Source organism: Pelodiscus sinensis, chromosome 7, assembly GCF_049634645.1.
Source record: "Pelodiscus sinensis isolate JC-2024 chromosome 7, ASM4963464v1, whole genome shotgun sequence".
NCBI classification, from domain to species: domain Eukaryota; kingdom Metazoa; phylum Chordata; order Testudines; family Trionychidae; genus Pelodiscus; species Pelodiscus sinensis.
The window spans coordinates 74,452,616-74,466,047 of record NC_134717.1 but is presented as its reverse complement, the minus strand read 5'-3'; the positions used below and the strand labels follow the sequence as shown (position 1 = coordinate 74,466,047).

The 13,432-nt window shown below is 40.2% G+C and overlaps 1 protein-coding gene across 7 annotated transcripts in view; it reads right to left on the bottom strand.

The window, feature by feature from the left end:
• The window catches only part of PARD3B (par-3 family cell polarity regulator beta), a 604,960-nt gene that overhangs the window by 179,991 nt on the left and 411,537 nt on the right, over positions 1-13,432 (bottom strand). For all 7 annotated transcript variants that reach the window (XM_075934324.1, XM_075934322.1, XM_075934323.1 and 4 more), the window contains 2 exons: positions 10,438-10,644; positions 8,693-8,930 (listed from right to left, as the gene is read on the bottom strand). In XM_075934324.1, coding sequence (XP_075790439.1) covers positions 8,693-8,930; positions 10,438-10,644 — 445 coding nt within the window. The remainder of the gene's footprint in view (positions 1-8,692; positions 8,931-10,437; positions 10,645-13,432) is intronic.

The following is a 13,432-nucleotide window of genomic DNA, read 5'->3' as shown; positions in this document are numbered from 1 at the left end:
CCATGGATTTCTGTACATTTAGCTTTTCTAAAGTTCCTAACCTGTTCTTTACCCACCAAGGGCTTTCCATCTTCATCCCTTCTTGCGTCACTTAGCCCATTAGTCCAGGAGCCCACCTTGTCCGTGAATACAGAGGCAAAGAAAGCATTGAGTACTTCAGCTTTCCCCACATCATCTGTCATTAGGTTACCTCCATCCAGTAGGGGCCCCATACCCGCTCTGATCACCTTCTTCTTGTTAACATGCCTGTAGAAACCGTTCTTGTTATCCTTCACATCCTTAGCCAGTCACAATTCCATTTGCGCTTTCGCTTTCCTGATAACCCCCCGGTATTCTCATGCTATACATTTAAACCCCTCCCTGGTCATTTGTCCAAGTTTCCACTTTTTGTAAGCTTCTTTTTTGTGCTTAAGTTCACCAAGGATTTCCCCTGTAAGCCAATCCGGTCTCCTACCATGTTTGCCTCTCTTGCTACACGTCGGGATGGTTTCTTTCTGTGCCTTCAATAAGGCTTCTTTAAAATACTGCCAGCTGTCCTGGACTTTTTTTCCCTTCATATTAGCATCCCAGGGGATTCTACCCATCAGGACTCTGAGGGAGTCAAAATCTGCTTTTCTGAAGTCCAAGGTGTGTATTTTACTAGTCTCTTTTCTTCCTTTGGTCAGGATCCTGAAATCTACTATCTCATGATCACTGCTTCCCAGGTTGTCACCCAATGACAAATGAATAGGGAGGATGGGTATATAATATATTACTAATATAATCATATAACAATCATATTTATTATTAATGTAGTATCTGAGCACCTCAGTCTTTAGTGTATTTATTCTCACAACAATCTTGTGAGGTAGGAAGATTATCTACACTGTGAAAGTGGAGGACTGAGGCATCAAAATCAATTGGGTTACATTACTAAATACCTTTAAAAATCTGGTCTTAAGTAACTTTCCCAAGGTGACACAAACAGCCTGTGGCAGACCAGGGAACTGAATGTAGGATTCTTAAGTCCCAGGCTAACAGTGTACCCACGGGCCTATTCTTTCCATTTCTAAAATCCTGTCCTGAAAAAGCAGAGCAGGGATGAGGGGAAGAATGGCTCACAAGGGTCTGGTATTGTTAAAGCATTGTAATGCCACTTATTCTAAAATTTCAACTACTCCAAAAGTCAGCTTTGCTCCCTTTTGCACATCAGCAAAACAAAAGGTCAGCTTAGTGAAGTACTGGCAAGGCCTGACTGTCTTCTATTAAGAATGAAACATTTTTTTAAGCAACAGTTAAATAAATGGCTGCATGTCTGTAATCACTGCAACTTAAAATGTCAATTGGATTTGATATGTCATGTGCATTTAATCAATGTCTCCATATTATAAACTATTACTTTAGTTTGACTCCTTTGTCTGGCATAACTCATAATTCAGTGAGATAAGTACATTTCACTTTCTGTAGAGCTGGCTCTTAATGGCAAATACCTGTAAAACTGGAACCTGCCAGCACTTGGTAGTTAAGGAATCTGTTAGCCTTTCCATTATATGTCTCTATTTCCATACATTTGGTGTTATTTTTCTTTATATATCAACAATTATTGAGGGATAAGAAAAAGCCAAAGAAAAAAATATTTGATTTTGTTGTTTAATGGTAGAATTTGTGTCTTGTACCTATACTGTATATATTTCTTGTTGACAAAGGCTTTGACTGTACTTATGAGAAGATTGATATTCCAGAGATTGATCTTCTGGGGTTTGATTTAGCGGGTGTAGTAAGGACCTGATAAATCAAAGTCTGATGACATCTGGATCAACCCCAGTATTCCATGGGATTGCGAGGAGTAAGGGAAGTCTCTTTACTTTCCTGTCGACCTCCCACAGTGGAGAGCTAGGGAAATTTGATTTAATGTATGTCACATCTTAAAACCAATTTATTGTGTAGCATAGACCTGGCCTCATTAAAATGAGTAATGGAAAAGTGTATTGAATGAAGAATAAATATGATGTTAGAACATACCCAACGAGGAGAAGTAACAGAGAGGTAGCCGTGTTAGTCTGATCTTGGTAAAACAAAAAAAGCAGTCATGTAGCACTTTAAAGACTAACAAGATGGTTTATTAGGTGATGAGCTTTCGTGGGGCAGACCCACTTCCTCAGATCAAATTCTGAAAGTGAATTGTCATGACCATTATATAACAGAGGGATACAACGAAAAAAGCAATTCACTTTCAGAATATACCGAGGTGGAATCTGCATGCTAGACTGCCATGCTTTAAAACTTTGGTCTCCAAACTGTGGGCCATGCCCAAATAGGGGTGCAGAGACAAACACTGGTGGGGAGGGGGGACATGCAGTGAAAAATGGGGTAGCTCCCAAGGGGAGGAGGGAGCCCACCTCTGCCCCTATTCAGTTTCTACCCCTAGCTCCACCTCCTCTTTCACCCGCAGTTCAGTCTCCAGCTCTGCCTTCTGCCCAAGCTCCTCTGCTGAGCCATCTGTGCAGTAATGGGGGGAGGGGAGAGCATGGCCAGTATCCTTCACGGGGTGGGGGAGGAAAAACGTGGGCACTACTGCATTAACAGATGATGTGGACCCTGCTACTTCACACCAAGTTCTATAGTGAGTGCGGTAGCAGGAACAACATGGTGAAGTCTGTAGTTTCAGACCCTGGCTTGCCATACACTAACTAGAGCACACAAGCTCAGAGAAGCCTGTGAGAAGCTTGTCATCCCCAGAAAAGTTCTGTCTGTTAAATTAGAGCCCATATTTCAAGCAGCACTGGAGTTTCCATTTGTTTTACCAAGCACTGCATACACAGATATGAAAATTAAGCATGTGTGTGTATATTTATGTAGATAGCTAATAGAAATGAGTATGCAAATTGTCTTTTAAAGATACAGCTCTCAATTCTATTAATTTAATTACATCTTAAATAATGGTATTTTAACTTGACGTAGAGATGCAGCTATTTTATAAAGTATACTTAGCTTCTCAAAATACAAGTTTATGATTTCTATTCTTTAAAAGTAATCAAGCTGGACTTTGTGCTCTGATCTGTTAAGCAAATATCTCATTATCCAAGTGAAGTAATGAGAATAAGGGGTCTATTGTAGAAGTCTCATTAACATTAATGAGATTTATGCATGCATATTAAGAGGAGAACAGACCCCTAATTAAACGAATAAGTCTTTAGTAGGCAGTCTGCACGATCATTTTTAGTACAGAAAAATCCTCATTTCTGCTTTGGACAAGCTACAAACATAACTAAGGAGTTATCAGTACTATGGAGGAGGAGAACATGTCATACAGCATTCAGTTTCTTTTGACAAACAGCACAAATACAGCTTAAAATTCACTAGATGCATCTACTGCCTCCTTCTTCTGTACACACTAAAATAAACAGTTTTATTTTACTGACATATGTGTACAGTGGATTTGCTTAATGATGAAAGGAAATGAAGGCATCGTAATAATAAACAGCTTCCCAGAACAGCAGGTCATGTACATTGGCCACTTCAACTGGCTTGCTCTACCAAACTTGTCTCCGGACACAACACAATAGGTCTTAGATTTCTTTGTTAGCTGAGACACAAACGACTCTGAAATCACCTTAATCTGATTGTATTTCAATCTAGTTGTCTCTTTTTTGTTTACTCATATATTTCTTTCCATCGCTTTCTTTATACATATTAAATCTCTCTCCAGGCAACATACTGCAATTATTCACCCTGTTTGTCTACATTAGTTTGCTAGCTTTCTCACAAATGCTTAACTTCGCAGAGCAACACAGGCTAGAAAAAATAATATAAAATATCACACCGTTACACTTAATGGAAGTCAATATCTGTATATTATGCTATCTACTTTGCAATACCATTACAGGATCAACACTGCTGGTCATAAAAAGTATCATTCCGAGCACAAGGCCTATAGTAGTAATGGGGAGGTGGGGGGAGGGGGAAGCGGGGGCGCGGAATAGAAGGAAGGAGGGTCATTTCTCTCTTCCAACTAAAATGAAAAATAAAAGCAGTAGGGCATGTTGCTCAAAGGAAAATAGGCAAATTAAAGAGTACAAAAATAAAATATTCATGGCTTGTATTGTGAAAAGGAAAGTAAATAATTTAAGATGAATTGTTATGTGTAGAAAGTAGCATTTCCAAAGAGGAAAGAAGTGACTGTAACCAATTCTCTTTTCTGTACCTTTTTCACTGCTCTCAGCGAGACATACACACAGAACTGCTTCTGTGAACTGCAATTGCCATTGACATGCAAATCTAGTATTTTTTTTCTGATACCAATTTTATAAAGCTAATTGTATAAATGGAACTGGGTTACATTAAGACAAGAGGTTTTATTTTCAGTGGGCTTCTGAACCCAGACTGAATAAAGGATAAGAGGTTTCTTCCCTATGTGCACCAGTTTGGCTGTCTTTTTGCCACTGAATCATTAAGTACACAGTCAGTCTGGTGCTGGAGCAAAACATCATGACTATAGTCTGTTGGTCTCTGCCTACCGGGAACTAGCTATTAAAATTTCACTGGCATGGCTGCAGTCCATTAGCTAACTTACCTTCTTACCCATAAAGCTGAATGGCTACTCAGAAATTTTACAATCACTATCTGGAAAAAGTAATAACAGGACCACAGACGTGATACATTTAGTATACACTAGACTTGCAGCAGCTGCGGTGGGATCAGGGACAGAGTAGGGCAGATGTCACATTCCCTTGATGATTTAAACGTTCAGCCTTTGACTTAAATTAAAAACGGAGTTAAAACCCAACTTTGTGGGGCAAATATGTAATGACAGGCAGGATAATTAAATAACTATAGACCACAAATTAAGAACCTAGAGTCTAGCACTTATCAAACCCAGGATATTTTCTTCAGATTAACCTCTTGGTTAGGTCTGTCCAGAGCTCCAAGTGCTAAATGCTAATACTTTGAACATAAGTGTTCAACATCAGGAAATTCCAGTGCCCTGCAACAAGGGGTTAATTAACCCGCCAAAAGAGCAATTTAGAAAGGGCTTAAATGAAATTCTCTAACAATGAATGACACAATGGCCTTATTTAAAGCATAAAGTGTGTCATTACAGCACGGGGTTTTTCATGCAAATGAAGAATTCTTCAAGATGAAGAGAGTTGACTTGAGGAAGAGCATGTCTCCCAAACCTTGTCATGGCCTGAAACAATGATTAGTGCAGGAAGAAAGGGCTGAACTGAGAAATGAATGGGACACTGTCTAATCTCGCTGTTGTTATAGGTCTCTATGGAATACATAAAAGTTTAGAGTGTAACTGAACAGGAATAGTTTGGTATGTTCAAAAAGACTAACTGCTTAGTGTTAGACACTGGCTTTTCCTAACATTATGGCATAAATTCAACCACGTCTACATTAATGACAATATCGAATGCCATTGTTTATCTGTTACAGAACATCACAGGACCTCCATTATGGGTCACTTGATAAGTCATTTTGCAGCAATGTAACACAGTATGCTAAAATTCAACATGATGCTATGTGAGCTAATGCTGAAATGCAAATACTTCACTCAAGTAGATTTCTGTTCTTCTTTGGATAGAGCACATAGGGGTCATAAATATATCACTACCAACATACCTTGCCCTTACAACCAAGAATAGAAGACCAAACATCATGAAATAAAGTGTCCTGCAAACAAATGCTGGCAGACATTATTATGGTATTTTTAAAAAATGACAAATTGAGACCCAAAGGGATAATCACAGCAAATGCGGAAGCAGAAAGTTCCTGTTAAACCTTGTAAAACATAACGCTGAGTTTTTAAACAGTGATTAGAACAATAGAAACATGCTTGCTTGATGGTCTCCCTGAATCATAACTACCTGAATAAAACTTCAATCCTTGAGAAATCTAAGAGGAAATCAATTATTTTTAATTAAAAAAATCCACAACCCACAAGTAAATAGCAGATGAGCAACAGATGAGGAACTAAATGAAATCTGTTAGCAACTGGTAACAGCTTTGGTATTTTCTGTTGTTAAAGGGAGGAGGGAGTATTCACCAGTGATTCCAATATGTTCAAATATCTCAGCTGTGAGAAAATCTCAGTTAATTTTTTCATACTAAAGACAAAGGTTAGGAGTGGTTTTAATACCTTAAATGCTATTGACAAGAGAAACAAGACAGCTCACGTGAACATAGTACAGATATGAAAAATATGCAATCACTATTTACATTGTGTATCTATTATGTATTTGATAGAATTCGTCTCTCTGTCTGTCTGTTCAAGAACTCCTCCTAAACAGTAAGAGCTAGGGTCACTACATTTGGTATACAGCTTCCTCTTATCATAACCTAAAGCAGGATAAGGGTTTAGTTGTGTTAGAAAAATGGGATGTGGCTGAAATGGGATTGTTTCTGGGAAAACCGTACAGAAAAGAGACAATCACCAAGAAGATGAAAGGCCCTTGCCCTGTCTAGGACTGCCCCACCCCCGAGCCTTGCACCCTTTAGTGAGGGCACGGTGGGGGAGGAGGGGCTTAGCTCCCCCTTCTATTCTTGGGGAACATTGCTGGATGTTCCCCTTCCTCAGGGAGTGAGGGGAAAGTGCACAATTTGCTGCATTCCTCACTCTGGCTGAGAAGCACAGGGACAGACAAATCTGGACCTGTCCCAGCTGGGGAACATGCACTTCTCCCCTGGCTGTGCCCGCTGGAGCTGCAGCATCCACGAAGAAGCTTGGTCTCACCTTGACCAAAGGTATTGTGGTGACAAAGGACTAGGATAATCTTCTCTTCCTGGAACAATCTGCATACTGAACCCTTCATCCCCAATCCCACAACAGAGCAATGATTTAAATGAAGAAAAACAAAAATTAATCGAGTTGAGGACCAGAGCAACGCTGAGTAAATCTTCTAGTATATATACACACACACACACAAACACTTACTATGGTGTATAAAAATATTCTCCACAAAATATCGAATGTAATTTTCCTAGCAGGTGGCGGATTAGTATGCGTCTTGATCAGCTCTTCATTAACAAAAATCTCTTAATGACCAGATCCCAATGATGCTTCTCCACTGATATTTTCCTAGACTGGGGGCAGAACCTCCTTCCTTAATATCTATTCCTTTCTTGGCAACAGCAACTCTGATTTGCTGGTTCTTTTACTACCTCTTCTAGCTGCTCCTATAGCATCTCCTCTGTTGATTCTTCCTCCCTTCCTCTGTCAATCTAGCCTAGGATTATATCCTTTGCCCTCATTCTGCTCTCACTCTACACTTTTTCTGGGCAACCTCATAATTAGAATGACCATATCTACAACACAGTGTCTCAGGTTTCTTCCCTAGTCAACCTCTCTCTACCCCTGTTTGTACTCTTATTTTGATAACTCCTATGACAAGTCCTGCTGCCAGCTGAAATTCAACTTGTCAAAAACTCAACTCAACTTAATAAAGACATCCCACCTTTTTCCATAAATATTAATCATTGTCAGCTATCCTCTACCTAACAGAGACTCAACCTTTGTGTCATCTTCAGCTTCTCTCTCCCCGACAGATGTCCTGTCACTAAATCATACACATTTCACTTCAGTAATGTCTTACACATCTGCCTCTTTTTATGCTTTGCTGCTGCTAAAATCCTTGATCTCAAACCTTTATTACTTCAGCCTCTTCTTTCTGACTCTTCTGACACTCCCCTCACTCTAATGAATCAAAAACTTTGCTGTGAATATGAGCTCTGACATCTGATACTAACACTATACTCGTTCTCATTCTAAAATTCCTTCACTTGTGCCCCTAAAGCCTTGTTCATTCTTTTAAGGTCATTGGCTCCCCTCCACCCCCACAACTGCTGTCTACAGTTGCCCCTCTCTCATTTAGATATTATTTGAGAGTCAGTAACTAGATTCCTGTGCAGATATAAAAAGGTGGATCTGCTTCCACTAGGATCAATGTGTGATCCTACCTGTGATCCACTCGCCTGTTTTGGCTTCTATCTGTGCCCACAGCAGCAAGCCATCAAGATGGGAGGGAGAGGAGATGAGTTGGCACGGGGCAAGATCTTGAAGGGAAGAGGCAGTGCGTGGGCAGGGAGTAGGGGTTAGAGACAGTGCAGGGGTAGGGACCTGAGGGAAAGGGACAGCGTGGAGGAGGGGCTGAGGGAGAAGGGGTTTCACATTGCATGATGCTCTTCAGCAAACAATGCCCGGCAGCAGCAACATGTGTTGCACCACAGTGGGGCAGCAGGGTGAAGTGTCAGGGCCCCACTTATTCCATTTGCTGGATGTGCACCCTGGCCCCTGCTGCCCAGGAGCATAGCCAGTGCTACTGGGCCAAGCCACGGTGGGGATGCTGGTGCTGGTGGAGGGGCCCAAGCCCAAGTGGCATGGCAAGCGGGTACTGGACAGCCTCGATTCCAGCCTATCCATCCCAATTCCAGCATTGGCTCAAGGCCACCAACCCTGAGTGAGTTTCACCCCCTAGGCTGCCCGAGCCGGACACTGCCAGCAAATAGAGCCCTGTGTGATCCACTGTCCACAAAAATGGTCTGTGGATTTGCAGGACTCTGTCAATAAGAACTTGTGTGTTCTGAGACACTTAAGTGCTTTTGTTTGCTAAATGAGATTATCTGTGATTTCACTGGATATTTTCACGAGCTTCTTCAGGAAAATTTTTGGGCATGCCTGTGCTTGTATATGTTTTAAACACAAAAACCGTACCTCAGCATGGCACCAAAACCCTTCTTCTTAGTCTTCTTCTCTGGATCTTCATTTTCTTCTTTCCTTTTCTTCTCTTTGACTTTACCTTTGATCTTTCCCTTTTTCTTCTCCTTCTCTTTATATTTGTTGTCTTTCTTTATCTTGGTTTCTACATCTTCTAGTTCAGGATTCCCTTGTGGAGTTGCTTCAAAGTTCTGAGTTTCTTGAGCAGAGAGAGAGCTCTTATCAGACAGACCATCTACAGGGACAGAAAGAAAAATCAGTAAAAATGGTTAAGGACCATTTATGAGCAGGAAAATGCAAATGTGAAATCTGGAATCAGGAGATTAAAGTGCTGCAATAGTTCACAGTGCACGTTCATTTAACTGTATAATTTAAAATACAGACTAAACATATATCTAGTTAATTCAAGCAGGGCTTCTACTGTAAATTAAGCACAGAATTATTATAGTTACTTATTTTCTAGTAGTTATTTCTGGTATGAAAACCTTGACATGTGGTAAAACATTATTCTTTTCGAAACCTGGCCTGTTAACCTCCAACAATTCAAAAAAGCCCACAAGCTGGGACATAAACAGCAAGAGCTTATTTCTTCAAGAGCTTCTAAGAACCTGCATATCCTAACTACTATAAAAAACTAATGCAGTCACTCCCTGCTCTCAGCTATTTCTGATGTCTGTAAAAGAAACAGCAGTACAATCACTTTTATACTGCTTCGAGGAGACCAAGGCTGCGTCTAGACTGGCATGATTTTGCGCAAATACTTTTAACGGAAAAGTTTTTCCGTTAAAAGTATTTGCGCAAGAGAGCGTCTATACTGGCATGTGCCTTTGCGCAAAAGATTTGCTTTTGCGCAAAAGCATCTGTGCCAGTGTAGACACTCTCTTGCACAAGAAAGCTTCGATGGTCATTTTAGCCATCGGGCTTTCTTGCGCAATAAATTAACGTTGCTGTCTACACTGGCCCTCTCGCGCAAGAATATCTGCGCAAGAGGGCTTGTCCCTGAGCGGGAGCATGAAGAGTATTTGCACAAGAACCACTGATTTTGTACATTACAAAGTCAGTGTTCTTGTGCAAATACTCGTGGCCAGTGTAGACAGGCGGCAAGATTTTGCGTAAAAGCAGCTGCTTTTGTGCAAAATCATGCCAGTCTAGATGCAGCCCTAGTGTAGGTTTACTTTAGAGTTCAAGAACTGAACATAGCATTACAGTTCATGCTGTAAAACAGGGATCTCTCAATCTGGGGATTGTGACTCCCATAGGTGTCATGAATAATTTGGGTCAAGGTGTGACTGCTCTGTCCTTCCTTTACCGTTAAACAGGGCTCCTCTAGATCTTAGCTACATGGGCGGGAGCTGTGGTGCGGTCTCAGTATGGAAAAGGGAGCTGGCAAAGGAAAAACTTGAAGCTGAGTGTCGTAAAACAAACAAAACAGCAGCAAAAGTTAACAAGACAGACATTACTTAACACAAATCGAAAACAAAATGGTTACATAAACCTTTGTGGAGTCTGGGCACGATTCACTCCCACTACTGAAATCAATTAGACTTTCTGTTGAGGAAGTGCAGTGTAAGTTCACTCAGGCCCTGGGACAGCATATATAGTAATATGGCCCTAGTTCAGCACAACAATTAAGCACATCCTTAAATCCCATTATGGATATTAGTGTTAGTGCTTTATTGGATGGCGCCTTAGTCTGTACTAAGAGGTGGAAGCTTTCCAAACAAGTAGATGCCCCGGCATACCCTCTTCTGCATCTTCAGGTCCATCATAAGATTTGTCAATGGCAGCTCGGAAGCTCTCGTTACAGCCGCGACCACGGACCATGTGAGGCCTGGGTCTGTGGAAAGGAAGTTCATTTTTCCTGACTTCAGCCACAGCCGTCTGCAAGCTCTCCAATGAGCTGGACTTTTTTAAGCCCAGAGTAGGACCAAAATCTTTGCCTGGAGACTCTGGAGAAGGAAAAGCTAATGTTTACATAGAAATAAAAGTAATTGAATTATACATGTTGAACTGTATACATACAATACTCAGTGGCTTTAAAACCTGATATAAACCATGTCATTAATTTTAAAAACAACATCAAGTTGAAACTCCATGGAGATTTCAGCTAAGATTTGGGGAAACTTTAAAAGACAATTTACTGCTGTTATGCTGAAGCTCCCCTCTGATCAAACTGAAGATGAAGGTTGCAATGACTGCAATCACCCCACTCAGGACACTGCTAAATGGTCCCTGTTAGAGATGATGTATCTGTAGAGCTCCCAAAAATATTTAGGAAAACAAATTTTTGGTGTTTGGAATGGCTCAGATTGCATGAACGGTAGATATTTGCAAACAAGTTTCCAGTGAGAGTACATCTCCAGATCTCCTACAAGTCACATAATCCTTCACTTCAAGTCACATGTGTTGAACACTGCTAAACTATCAATACACTCAGCAGATTTTCCAGGAACAAAGTATAAACTTTTCCAGCAAAACAAACAAACTATAAATGTATTTGTCCGGCGATGCTGCCTCTTTCCTTTTGGAGAGAAAGAAATTAGATTTCTAGTCCTTCATTTCTTCTGCTGATGAACAAACACATCCATCTAATGCCCGACAGAATTTTTTGGGGAAGCTACTGCTAATATCGTAGCTGTGCCTCACTGCAATTTATCAAGATTTTTCACCTACAAAAAAGGATTCAAGAGATGGGAAAGCTAAGTGAGAGCTCTTGGGTACACTAATCAGGGGGAAGGAAAGGTAGAAAATGAATAGTTGTGATGCAATCTGAAATAGAATTTTGTTTTTTCACTTAATTTGTATATGACAAGCCAGGAAATGGAACCAATAAAGGCATAAAATAAAAGCAGATTATGTATTCTAAAGTGTCAGTGTAAGTCATATTAAAAGATACAGTATATTAAACAGCGTCGATAGGTGTTACTACCACAAGTAGCTGTATGACATCAGAACAAGAGACTTTCACATACAATTTACTGACTGCTGCTACTGAAGAGATTCTACAATCACAAGAAAACCAGGAATATTGATACCATGCTGTTACTTCAGCAATTCAGGAAAAAGTCTCAGTCATTTTAAGTGTCCTTTTTTTGTGAGAAATAAGGGCTGAGAAATTTTAAAAAATATGAAATTAGTAAAATCTTAAAAGAAACTGGAAAAGCTAAGCATTGGCATCAAATGTTGAATCGTCATAAAGGTCTACACAAAGCAATTTACATTGCCATTCCCTAGGGACTTTGACATGAGGTTAAAAAAATGAAGAGACAGAAACACATTTTAAGGGAAACCTTGTTGCTAGGTCACGAAGTGCAACCTTCTTTTGTTCACTAATTGCCATTCTGGAGACTACCATTATTGCCAAATTAGTGAGTGCTAAAATGGATTTAGAGCATTGACTTGCATACAACATAAAGGTGCTTAAAATCACTCAAAACGTGTGCATCAGTAAAAGGCACTGTGGTGCCTGTCTGAGGTGGAGAGTGAGGAACAAGAGACAAGGGAAGCATAATCACTGCAAAAGAAAGGGCAAAGTGAAAACCTCTCTGATCAGCACAGAAAGGGCTTTTCAGTCAGAAAACTGCTCTGATTGCCAGGTTTGGACAGGAAGCCACTACACAGCTCTCGATAACTGAGAGTATGATACACTGGAGCAGTTAAACTAAATACAACCCTGGACCTGGGCAGGGCCATGAAGCAGACTTAGGGTTAGGACTACTGTCTGACAAATGTAGGCAACATTATTACAGAGGTGATACCTTTGACTTTCATGGGGAGCAGCTGCTGCCTGCATCAGCGACAAATAATTAATAGAACATCATTAACAGCAGGATTGGAGAATGTCATGCGCAGAGTTCTCACCTCCACAAAAAAGATGTAATACATAAAGAAACTAGTTTTAAATACCCTTAAGTGGTTGTCTTATATAGAAATAAGCCAGCAAGTTCAGGCTGGAAAACTATCCTTAACTCATCAATGACGTCCATATTGATCTCTAAATAAGTAGGAAATATTACACAGAATTTGTGCTTATGTGAGGCACTAAAAGAAGGGATAAAGAGAATGTAGAATTTAAAACACTATCACACGAACTATAACCATTTGGGGTAAAATTATCCACATTATATGCCTGTCTCATCCTGATTTTTTTTTAAATGTTTCAGCTAAAATGGTTCAGCTCTTTTTGGGTGTGTCTATACTGCACCTGAAGCTCAAAATAAGCTACGCAATTTGAGCTACACAAATTGCATAGCTTATTTCGAGTTAATTTTGAAGTAGTTTATTTCAAAATTTTGCGCTGTCTACACAGCACCAAATTTCAAAATAAATCGCTATTCCAAAATGTCCCTTACTTCTCGTGGAATGAGATTTACAAGGACGTCGGAACAGCGAGCCCGCTGTATTTCAAAATAACTGGCGCGCTCAAAAGACGTGGTTTAGCTATTTCGGGATACCACCGGTATCTCGAAATAGCATTGCTGTGTAGATGTAGACTTTGTGAACAAGCTTAGGGATATAACTTTGCTGTCAGAATTCTGTCTTTTACCATGTAAAATGTAAATGAAAATGTAATCAAATTTGGCCAAGTTTCGTGACTGAAAAATCTTGGCTAGCACATGCTCAGTACAGACTTGCTAAACTTTGGGAGCTAAATTCTCCAAAGATTCCAATTGTACTGTGTCCAGCCAGGACTGCTAACAGACGTGAGGAGCAGTAGCCAAAGTCCCAGGTTCTTTA